The following is an 11,792-nucleotide window of genomic DNA, read 5'->3' as shown; positions in this document are numbered from 1 at the left end:
ATTCAGTAATATTCTGGCACAAATGTGGTAATTTTGGTAACATATTGAGACTAGTATCAACTGAAGTTGAAGCTAGCAGAATCGCCGAATCAATTCCCAAAGATAATATAGTTGAGATATATTTTGAGCACCTGGACTATTACTTTGAAATGGCAGAGATAGAATCTGAGAATGAAAGTCAAACAATCAACATTGAAAATATGCAACAAAATGTTGGAATTACTGAGAAACTGGTTGAAACGTCAAACTCGTCTAGTAGTGATGAGTTTGATGATTCTGAAAATGAACTATCCGATTTCAATCCAATGCTTGATAAGGGAGTTACTGGAAAACAATGCGTTGAAAGTGGTAGAGAGTGTATTAGTGCCGAGGTTCAAAAGAAGTTGTCAAATGAAGAAGGGGATTCTGATTGCGTGAATTCTTCGGACTTTAAGCTTGGATAGTGATTCAGACAATGAGAGTTTTGATTTTCCTAAGTACAATCCTAAAACTAATGAAAAGAATCCCGTACTTGCTCTTGAATATACATTTGAAAACAAAAAAGAGTTTAAATATGCTGTGGAAACTCACGAAATACAAGCTGAAAAGTATATTAAGTGGTGCAAAAATGACAAGATAAGAATAAGAGGTAAGTGCATACATCTGACTTGTGAGTGGAAATTATGGCATCAAGAATGCACAGGGATAAGGGATTTCAAATAAAAACTTACAACCCTGAGCATAGTTGTAAAAATTGGTATCATCATAATAAGACGATCACATCTTCTTTTATTGCAAGGAGATATCTGGATACTATCAGTTCAAACAGGGATCTGAAAGTTTCTAAATTCAGAGATACAATTAGTCGGCAACTTAAAGCTCATATTAGTTTACCTCAAGCTAGAAGGGCTAAAAGAAAGGCCATCGCATTGCTTGATGGTGATATTAAAGATCAATTTGCTATGTTGTGGGACTACATCAATGAGCTTGAAAGGACAAATCCAGGTAGTTCGATTCATGTGAAATTAACAGAAAATGAAATATCTAACAAGCCATGTATATTTTAAAGAATTTATATATGCTTTGCTGCTTGTAAGGAAGGCTTCAAGGCCGGTTGTAGAAAGATAGTTGGTGTAGATGGTTGTTGGTTAAAGGGCCCGATGTATGGAACTCAATTGTTAACAGCAGTTGGACTTGATGCTAATAATAACATATTCCCAATCGCATATGCAGTTGTTGAATAGGAAACACGGGATACATGGTCATGGTTTTTGAACTACTTGTCTATTGATTTGGATATTGATGATCATGGTGGTTGGACCTTCATGTCAGATAAGCAAAAAGGTCTTCTTGAAGCATTTATATTCAGTTTATTGGATTTGAATTGCTTTTATATTCAAGTTTTTCTTGCTTTAATATTTTAGTTTGAAACTCTTACTAAAAAATATGATTTTTTTATTGAAGGTCTTCTTGAAGCATTTAACGATGGGTTGTCATTCGTCAGTCATAGATTCTGCATGAGACACCTCTATGGCAATTTTAGGAGGTTGGCTTTAGTGGTTTCTCCTTAAGGAATGCACTTTGGGCTGCTGCAAAGTCTACGACGGAGAAGTTCTTTCATGATCACATGCCTAACCTTTAAAATTTAGATGCAGATGTTGTTTCTTGGTTAACTTCTAAGTGTGATATCTTGTTGAATAACATGTGTGAATCCTTTAATAGCATGATACTTGAGGCCCAAGACAAGCCCATTATAACATTGTTAGAGAAATTAAGATACATATTGATGGCTCGGATACAAGCTAACAGGGATAAAGGAGAAAAATGGAATTTGGGTGATGTTTGGCGTAGAATCAAGGATATTTTACACAAAAATGAGGCGGCAGCAGCTGCGTTTATTCCTCAAAAATCAAATAAGTGGAATTATAAAATCCTTGGAAAGAGCATGGATGATAATTGGGCAGTGGACCTACATAACAAAACATGTAGTTGTAGGAAGTGGAAGATAACCAGATATCCTTGCAAACATGCCATTTCGGCAATTTGGGCTAAAAATGATGAGGTAATTAACTATGTCGATGACCGCTACATGGTGGAAACATATAGGAGAATTTATGAATATGCTATTCTTTCAATTAATAGATCACAATTGTGGCCTAAATCTTGTAAGATTCCTCCTTTGCCTCCAAAGAATGTGAAACAAAAGAGAGGAAGAAAGCAAAAATCGAGGAAAAAAGAATTTGGTGAAGCTAGAGCGAGCAGAACAAGGATGAAAAGGAAGCAAACAACTATTGAATGTAGCATTTGTCATAAGCCTGATCACAATAAAAGAACTTGCAAGTTTAGCTATGTGGAGACAGAAACTGACCTAAATGAACCAGTCTTTTGGCAATCAACTACATCATCATATCTTGAAAAATTGGCGGTATAATATTTGAATCTGATGTAATTTTTAAGTCGCCTTTCTATTTACAAGTTAAAAGTTAAACTATATTTTCTCTATTTTGTAGGTTAGAAGAGGTGAATTAAGTGAGGTAAAAGTTGGATGCTCTCTGAATTACTTTTGCTGCTATTTTTGGATGACGTTTAACTCACACTTGCTGCTATTTTTCTTTTGGGAAGTTGAATAGAATATGAAACTATTAAAACTACTCAATTAAGTTCCATTTACATGTTATACATTAAACTATATTTCTGTATTTTGTAGGTTAGAAAAGGAGAAGTAGAACATGGTAGTTCTCACTACTATTGAAGACATTTTGCTGTTGGAATTCTTAGATACTGTGTCGTGGACATTGTTCTAGTCACATTTGCTGTTGTTTATGTAACGACCCGATCGGTCGTTTTAAGCTGTAGCGCGTCCTTCAGCAGTTTGGGTCCATGAGCAGCTTCACTTCGAGTGTTATGACTTGTACGCATGGTCAGAATTGAATTCCGGGGAATTCGGAGTTGATTTGGAAAGTGAATTCTCATTTCAAAATCTTTAAGTTGAAAGAATTGACTAAGATTGGATTTTAGAGTAAACGACCTCGGAATCGCGATCTAAAGTTCCAGTAGATTCGTATGATGATTTCGGTCTTGGGCGTATGCCCGAATCGGGTTTTGGATGACCCGGAAGCGTTTTGGCGCTTATTGTGGAAGTTAGCATTTTGGAAGAAATTTTATAAGTTTGGGTTGAAGTGCATTTCAGTGTTATCGATATCCATTTAGGATTCTGAGTCTAGGAGTAGTTCCGTATGGTGATTCTGGTGTTGGGAGCGCGATCGGAAGTGAATTCGGACCATGCTTAGCATAACACTTTATTATATTATTTGACCCTACTAAGTATCAAGTCGACCTCTCGTCTCTACTTCTTCGAGATTAGATGTGATACTTACTGGGGACACATTGTTTATGTACTCATACTACGCTTATGTATTTAATTGTACATGATCTGAGGAAGGTACATCTGGCTACCAGTCTGGTGCGCATTCTTGATCGTAGTCCGAGATTCCACGGTGAGTTGCTCCCTTCCTATGCCGTTCAGCAGCATGATGGAGTCTCTCTTTACTTTTGGCTGTCTATTCTATTCCAGACAGTAGGATAGATTTATTCTTTTGTATATTCTACTAGATGCCAACATACTTGTGACACCACGTTTTGGCACACACATTGGTAGACTATTCTTTTGGGATTGTATAATTATTTTTGTACGTTACTAATTATCACTTGTTTTAAATCAAAATTAAGAAATTGTTGTAACTGTTTTAGTAAAGTAAAACTAGAACTTATTAATATTTTTGCGTTGGCTTGTCTGACAATGGTGTCGGGCGCCATCATGACCTATAATGGAATTGGGTCGTGACAACTAAAGACACAATGCATCTTATATATCGATCTTGGTTACTTATGGCTTTTTATATAATAGAGTGGTTACCATTTATTACAGCTATGAATTTGCAAGTACTTCTTAATTAATGAAATTTGTTATAAACGTATTCTATAATTAGTTGCTATCTGGTTCAGTTTAAATTGCGCGAACCCACATATTAATTGTTAGGGATATAGTAGACTAAAAGACAGAAATTAGACTAAAAGACATGTTGCATCTTCCCTTAACAATGACATTAGACTAAAACTTATAATAATTGTAATAGTTATAATATTACTTATGAGCAAGAAGTCATGGATAACAGACTGCTGCTAACTCCTTATTGTGAGCTCAGGAGTAGCACCAACTTCTACCAAAGACGGCACACATGCAATGATTCTTGTGGCCAAATTTCATTAGCCATAGCAGGTACATGATTCTCATAAGCCGAGTTATGTACGCCAATAGCAGCCCTGTGTGAAGGATCAAGGTTCTTTGACCAAGAAGCATCCCACTCAACTGCTTTAGCACACGCCACACTCGCTCCTCCAGGAACGGTTAGCCCAGCTGAATTCTGCAGAACCAAAAATGGCAGAGGAACATGGTTAAAAGTAAATATCTAATTTAGCATTATTATTTTCAATGCATTATTATTTGAATAAAAAACTCTGACTATGTGAGCTTACTCACTTTATCGGAAGGTTGCAAGGTCGACAACAAGCGTAAATTAGCCCATTTATCATGAAACCCCACAATACAAAATATTATCTGAACAAAGTACCTGTGGGAAGAAGCGCTCGAAAATCATCCTATAGTAGTATGCTTCTTTTGTAATCGGGGTGTTATGAGGGAATATATGTGAAGCATTTAGCATCATCCTATCCGTCACCTATTAAAGAAAAAAATTTGTTTCCTAGACAGCTTTAAAACAAACAAGCATTGAAAGATAAATAAGAGCAATAAAAAGTTGTTGATAAGTCATTGAAACACATTTGAGTCCATCTATCCAACTATAGCCCACACCATCACTACATTGTTCTTTCTGCCTATACAGAAAGTGCTGCAAGGAATGTAATGAATCAATTGTTAGTTTGATTAACAATATAACTTTCGAAATCACTTGCAAATCAGTTTGAAATGGCGATTTAGTACACTTTTGGGAGATAGGGATGCTCCTCATCATAAAAGGCTCTCCTTTAGAGCCCACTTCTCAATCCTCCTTTGCTCTGGTTTAATCTGAAATGGATAAAATACAAGGTTTTACGGACAGTTGATCGTTTATTCTATCAACATTTGGGGGTCAACAACTTACGAACTTCCACTCTGGATCAATACTGATGGCAACGTTAATGAACTTCCACTCTGCATTTTACTTCTTCGATTAGGGATCCAAACAATTTCTCTTTAATCGAAATTTGATTTCCTTTCACGACTCGCTGAATAGGGATCCTATCTTCAACATTATAGAGGTGAGATTTGTAGGGATTTTGGGAGAAAGGAGGTTGAGTATGATATGAAATTTTGAAGAAAAGGGGTCGACGGTTGAAGAGAAAGAGAGAGAGTTCGTTATTTTTAACTGGGTTTTGATGGGGTAAAACTCTGTTATTATTAAACCAAGCAGACGCTCATATCCGTTAGTTTTGCAAACTCTGTTACGGGGTAGATTAAAATTGTACACTTTTACAAAGATAAGGAATATTTTATATTTAATAGTATAGATAAAGAATAAAAATAATCCTACAGGCATAGTTAAGGGATTTTCTAAGTCTTTTCCTCTGATTAATTACATATTTAGTAACTCCAGTAAATAGTCAGTTAAAGGTTAAATATATTTATGGAATACCACAATGACCAAAAAACAATATTCTGGTACGTGTGTACGTGTGTGTAGGATTCTTGGTTAAGTTTTAAGAATTTACCCAAAATGTCCAACTAGTATTGAAAGCAAGCCAATAAAAAGCTGTAGATTACCGAAGAAGGCTCTCTTAAAACCCTCTTCCTATATAAACCCCTACTCACACTCCAATTTCGATTCACTTTCGCCCCCTTTTACTTCACTCCTCTCCGCCCTTCCCATTCTCTTCCCCTTCGCTCCCTTTGCCTTCTCCGGTTCGTTCCCTTTCTGGGTAAGTTCACTTTTCGATCGTTTTTTATTTTATTATTCTGTTCTCTTTTATTTATATAATTTTGTCAATTTATTGTGTGTTTTTTTTCGAAATTTATATGTGGTGATTTAAGGGTTTGATATACTTCGATTGGTTTCTTCTTTCTTCTGTGTTCTTTTATTTGTTGTTATATACATTGTTGCTGATTTATTTTTCTGACTTTATTGTGTTTTTTTTAGGTCGAGGTTTAGGGTTTTTCAATCTAGGGTTTGATGACTCCTCTTATTTTCCTGTTATTTTCTGATCTCTTGTTGTGCCGATTATTTTTTTATCTGTCGTGGTGCCGATTGTTTTCCTTTCTAGTATTGTCTATTTCTGTCTTTTAGGCTAGTGAAATTTTAGTTGTGCTCATCTGTACGGGTCAGCGTTTAAGTTTGACCATTAGGGCTTAAATTGTGAAGTGGATTCAGTTCACAAACATTTCATGCTGCAATCTCACTTTAGTATTTAATGGTCTCCAGAGGCGGATCCAGGATTTAAACGTTATGGGTTCAGATTTGTAATTATACCACCTCCATCTAATATACTGGAAGTTATGGGTTCAGATTTCGAACTTGTTGAGGAAAAAAATGGAACTTTAACACTAGACTATGACAGCTTGACCATATACTTTTGTGAAGATCAGTGTTTGCTCAGTTGTTTTATTGTCATCTTCGTGTTTGTCAATCTGGTGTTCTATTGTTTTTGAAAACTATTTTGTTTGTGCTGGTTATTGAGATATTTTCCTTTCCCTCGGTGGTGATCAACTGGTGGAGCTTCTGTTAAATTGGTATTATTTGGTTTGATTTGGGAGGCTGATGATTTTGTGAATAACAGGTTTTTGAATTGTGCACCAGATGTCTGTTGGTTCCAGCAAGAAACATCAGTTTTTTGTAAGGGGTGCATTCCTTTTCATGAACCGCGGAAGGCTGTGGTGTGCAGGAAAGATCTTGTTTCGGCATTGGACTTGACAGCAGTTGAGGATTTTTGTGGTGGGGGGTTGGAGGCTCTGGTGTATTTGCACATAGCTCTTTTAAGTTTATTGCCACCATTAATTTTACTCTAGTTTTTACTCCGCGAAGCCCTTTTGGGGCTGGTTCATTTCATTTAGTTTGGCCCTTTTTTTTTTCCTGGTTATTTTAATGGCGAGGCTTCCGCCTGGGTTTCGCTTTCACCCAACTGATGTTGAGCTGATTATGTACTATCTCAAGCGGAAGATCATGGGGAAACAACTTCATTTTGAAGCCATAACGGAACTCAACATCTACAAGTTCTCCCCGTGGGACCTTCCAGGTATCTGTTTATTGTTTTTATTGAAGAATTTGTTAAAATATTGCATTCTTCTAAACTTGGTTTACCTAAGAATATACGAACCCCTTACCTCTGGCGCACATTCTGCTTCCAAGTTTCTCTATGGAGCCTTTATTCTGTAGTTGCATACTGTGTACTTCCACCAAAAGGGTGTCCTTTCTTCATTTCTTTTTATATGGAAAAGCAACAACTTTTACTTGAAAAGAATCTAGAGGAATCCCATACATAATGAAGGTTGTAAATGTTCTACACTTGAAAATCATATACGTAATGTGCTATGTTGTCTATATGCTGTTCTTCAGAGAAAAAATAGTGCTTTGAGAAAGAACAAGCATCAGTTTGGTTAATGAAATTTCTACTTATGGGATAGTTTTAGCTGCTTTGAATCTCTAAAAGCGGCATTTGGAAGCCGTAGTGATAAAAGCCTATCTTTTCCTTTCTGTTTCATTATTTAACTTCCCAAGTTGTTACTTCTTTCAGTCAAAATCTCTAGCATTTGGACAGTACCTTTTTGGGGGACTGAAGTAGTATGTTTATTTCAAGTCTGGTTAATGATTTTATTTGTCTTTGTTCAACTTTGCATAATGTTTTAATATCTTCTTGCAGACAAATGTTGCTATAAAAGTAAAGATCTAGAATGGTATTTCTTTTGCCCAAGGGAGAGAAAGTATGCAAGTGGAGCCAGAATGAATCGTGCTACTGAAACTGGCTACTGGAAAACTACTGGGAAAGATAGATCCATTACTTATGACGAAAAGATTGTTGGATCAGTTAAAACTCTTGTGTTCCACCAAGGCCATCCCCCACGAGGGCAGAGAACTGATTGGGTTATTCACGAATACAAGTTTGAAGATAAAGGATTGGCTGATGCAGGATTTGCTCAGGTACTTCTATCTGTCTTTGCTAAAATAGTACCTAATTTTTATTGATGCTCTTTCTTCTTTTGCTTGTATCAGTAGCCAATGGGTGCCCCTTGCAGTATTCTCTCCCCCTTTTCTGCTTGCACTTGCTTTACTGTAATTTAATCTAGTGCCTGTTTGTGAGAACCCTGATTAAAACATCGTGCTAAACGGATCATGTTCTCTCATTCTCGGAATTAATGTTTCTGGGATACTATTTAGACGATATATTCCTTAGCACCTAGTCCCCTACTATCTTGTTGATCTGTATTATTATCTTCTAGCAATTATTTTTCTTAATTTGAAATTTCCTGGAGGTGGTTGACAGGTTATAGATCCTTGGTTTTCCTTAAATGAAAGCATACCAAGATAGACTCTCCTATTCTTTTGGAAGCTTTAATTTCTTAAAGATTGCATCTGTTTCTCATTGATCCTTCACTTGTGATCATGGAGAACAATGTCGATGGCACTATGCTTGTATAGATTTGGATCAGAAAAAGTAATGAATTGGTAGGTCTAGGTCCTTGGTTTTCCTTAACTGTGATCTTGCACACCAAGTCTTTCTTTTCTCATATTTTTGAGGCCTTTAATTTCTTTTACAGGTCAAATCTGTTTTTCAAGTTTTGTCATGGCACATGGTTCCTATGCTTGTATGGTAGATAGGAAATTTGGGAAAGTTATGCAACTCAGGTGGAAACATATTGCATACTGCTCTCTTGTTTGAAGATTGCGCGACGTCAAGCATTTTCTTTCCATCTTCTATCTTCAATTTCTTCAGCCTATGTTAAAAAAGACTTTGAAAATTCAAGTTCCTCATTCTATAATATAATTTAGCCTATCATAATCTTTATAAAAACAAATTATCAGCCAATCTTAGCTCTGCTGGGCTCTTTGTAGGGATCCAACGGTTTAAGACTCGAGTTAGATATTGGTGTCTGGATTTATTGTGTTCTCTATATTACTGTGGGTCTAGGTACAGCAGTCTCATCTTTCCTTTTTTTTTGTGTGTAAATTTTAGAACTTATTATTCATCAAAGCCTTGTTTTGTAGGATTCATATGTGCTATGTAAAGTATTCCAGAAGAGTGGGCCAGGTCCAAAAAATGGTGCACAGTATGGAGCACCTTTTAAGGAGGCAGATTGGGAAGACGATGAAATTCCTGCTGAACCTTGTACATCAGATGTTTTATGTGCTCCACCTCAAAGGCCTGACAATAAGAACTACTCAATTGAGACCAGCATGATTAACCCAGGAAGCACATCTGGCTGGCCTTCAAGTCAACGGAGTCTGAGTCTATCTTTTATTCAGAGAATGCCTTTGGATGAGCCAAATATTGAGGTGCCAGGTGAACCACGTCCATCCAATGTATCTCCTATCAATTGGATGCCTTCCGATAAGCTAGGCGATGTGGGGGTGACTGGTGAATCGAGCCCATCCAATATTTTTTCTGCTCTGCCTGTGCTACCTGAAAAACAGAGTTTAATTGATACCAGCATGATTAACAGTGGTCCAGGTCCATCTAATACCCGGCTTTGTACTAATAAGATGCCTCTGGATGAGCAAGATGATGAGATCATTGGTCTATTAGCCCATTTCACAGAAGATACTACTTTGCTATCTGCTGGCAATGAGAATAATCAGGTGGGTATGCTTTAGTGCTGTTATAGCATAGCTACTTCTACAACATTTATTGTATTTTTGGAACTTGTTTTTATGTAATGTGTGTTGACCATTATTCCTTTCTTTTTTCTAACAGAATCTAGAGAATTTTAACCCAGATATGAATGCTCTACCTGATCCATTTACTGATGGGAATGATATTTTCGACGGCCTTGGTCACATCGAGAACTGGGAAGGACTGGGTCAATCGAGATCTGATCTCTCTGCAAGCTGGCGAGCCAGTTATAGTCTTAACCCCATGATTCTGCCAAAAGATGCTGCCTATATGGAGCTCAATGATCTTGAAATCCCTTTGGATCACTCTGCTGGAACCATCGAAACTGGACGATTAGCGCCGAGCAACTTATCTGCGCCATATAAATCTAACATTGATGTGCAGCAGTTCTGTTTTGGAAACAATTCCTTGGGCATAAATCAAGACTTCTGCGAAAATCAGCTCCCGATGCTCCCTGAAAGTTACACTCAACAAGTGAATTATTCTGACATGGTGATACCTTGTTCTTCTTGTGTTGAACTGAAGTTATCTTTTCGCTTTCGTTTCCCATATCTTACTAATTGATTTCGTTAATTGCAGGTTTATAATTATTATCAGAATAACGTAAGTCAGGGTTATAATGCTGCGACCAACTTCAGTGTTAGCTCTTACAAGCAACCAAAGGAGAATAGTAGACTCGCTGCTCAAAACATGGAAAGAGGTAGATCTCATTATTTCTGATGACAATTCTCGTCGGTGGTACAAGCTTTCATGTTCGATCTGTTTGTCTACATAAATGCGTTTGTGGAAAGCAAATGAGAAATTGGATACTCTTGGTGGAAAATAGCGTATTTATTCAATATTGAGAGGCCACTGTAGGATATAAATTGTGACTGGTTTTACATTGGTCTTTTGGTCATGTAATCGATGTGACCTGTCTTGGCTGTTAGAAGGGTAGGGGGAAAAGCTTCTTTTTCTCTGTATTTTCAGTTTTAGGTGATTTGATCATCTTACAGTGTAGAGACTGCAGCATCTATGACGAGGTTACATAAAACCTCTTCTAATTTATGGTCAGTGGGGCTGCAGGTACATGCTGCAGTCTATGATGTGTTCTCGGTTGTTTTACATGGGGTTCTCATTTTCCTTGTTTGTTTTGTCATCTTGTCTTCAGGGGTGCAGCAAAGAAAGTTTTATTTGAGCATATTTGCTCTTTGTGGTGGCTCCTTGATACTTGTCAAGGCTGAGGTGATTCTTGGGATTGATGGATGCACTAACGACGCCTTGTCAGTTATACTGGGAGATGTGTTTTATTCGAGCATATTTGCTCTTTGTGGTGGCTCCTTCATATTTGTCAAGGCTGAGGTGACTCTTGAGATTGATGGATGCACTGACGAAGCCTTGTCAGTTATACTGGGAGGTCCTTCTTGTGTTTTTACCTGTCAGTCAAATGTTGTCAAGGCAGATATTTCTATACAAGTGCTTGAGCCCTTGCGTTTTGGGTTTAGTCTGGCTCTTTGCTTTTCTCATTTGAAGAAGTTATGGTACAATTTATTTTGGGAGTTTTATGAATTTATCTTCTTAAAGATATTGCTAAATCAACTTCAAGTTATAATTCAAGTGGTTGTTGTTTCATCTTCATTCCCATCTTAGCTATAAGCTTGTTATGTGGTGCTCTTGATATGATAACACACTGATAACTCAGAGTTGCAGGTGGTCGAAAATGCATTACAATATTTGTGTTCAATCTTATATACCTTTCTGGTGTTCAGTTACTCTATCTTATTAATCTTTTAACCAAAAAGCGTTGTTGAGCTTCATTCATCAACAAAGTCTCGACCCTTAAGCTTAAGGTGTTTCTATCAATATTTGCGTGCATGATACTTTTCTGGTATTTGTCCTTAGTTTTGTCTGTGAACTATCTTGTTCTTTCTAGTTATATTTCCAATTGTTCTTAG

General features: G+C 36.9%; 2 protein-coding genes across 4 annotated transcripts; both read left to right on the top strand.

The window, feature by feature from the left end:
• Positions 1–662: 662 nt before the first annotated feature.
• Positions 663–2,731, top strand: LOC142165783 (uncharacterized). Its single transcript, XM_075224155.1, has 6 exons — positions 663–984; positions 1,444–1,478; positions 1,523–1,590; positions 1,702–2,404; positions 2,490–2,513; positions 2,687–2,731. Exons 1-6 carry the CDS (start codon positions 663–665, stop codon positions 2,729–2,731), a joined length of 1,197 nt encoding a protein of 398 aa, XP_075080256.1.
• A 3,091-nt stretch (positions 2,732–5,822) lies between these two features.
• On the top strand, positions 5,823–11,568 carry LOC107783056 (uncharacterized). Of its 3 annotated transcripts, none has more exons than XR_012696478.1 (7): positions 5,823–5,955; positions 6,811–7,266; positions 7,891–8,168; positions 9,234–9,824; positions 9,940–10,350; positions 10,438–10,923; positions 11,009–11,472. XR_012696478.1 is itself a non-coding variant. In XM_016604020.2 (7 exons), exons 2-7 carry the CDS (start codon positions 7,116–7,118, stop codon positions 11,485–11,487), a joined length of 2,031 nt encoding a protein of 676 aa, XP_016459506.2. In that variant the 5' UTR covers positions 5,823–5,955; positions 6,811–7,115; the 3' UTR covers positions 11,488–11,568. The 3 variants fall into 3 exon arrangements, 2 of the variants coding, with proteins under 2 accessions (XP_016459506.2, XP_016459507.2); XM_016604020.2 differs by having other exon boundaries at positions 10,438–10,558; positions 11,009–11,568; XM_016604021.2 differs by having other exon boundaries at positions 5,831–5,955; positions 6,831–7,266; positions 10,438–10,558; positions 11,009–11,568.
• The last annotated feature ends 224 nt before the right edge of the window (positions 11,569–11,792 follow it).

This window comes from Nicotiana tabacum, chromosome 11 (genome assembly GCF_000715075.1).
Source record: "Nicotiana tabacum cultivar K326 chromosome 11, ASM71507v2, whole genome shotgun sequence".
In the NCBI taxonomy this organism is placed as follows: Eukaryota; Viridiplantae; Streptophyta; class Magnoliopsida; order Solanales; family Solanaceae; genus Nicotiana; species Nicotiana tabacum.
The sequence above is the reverse complement of the archived record's forward strand: the minus strand, read 5'-3'. Positions and strand labels throughout refer to the sequence as shown.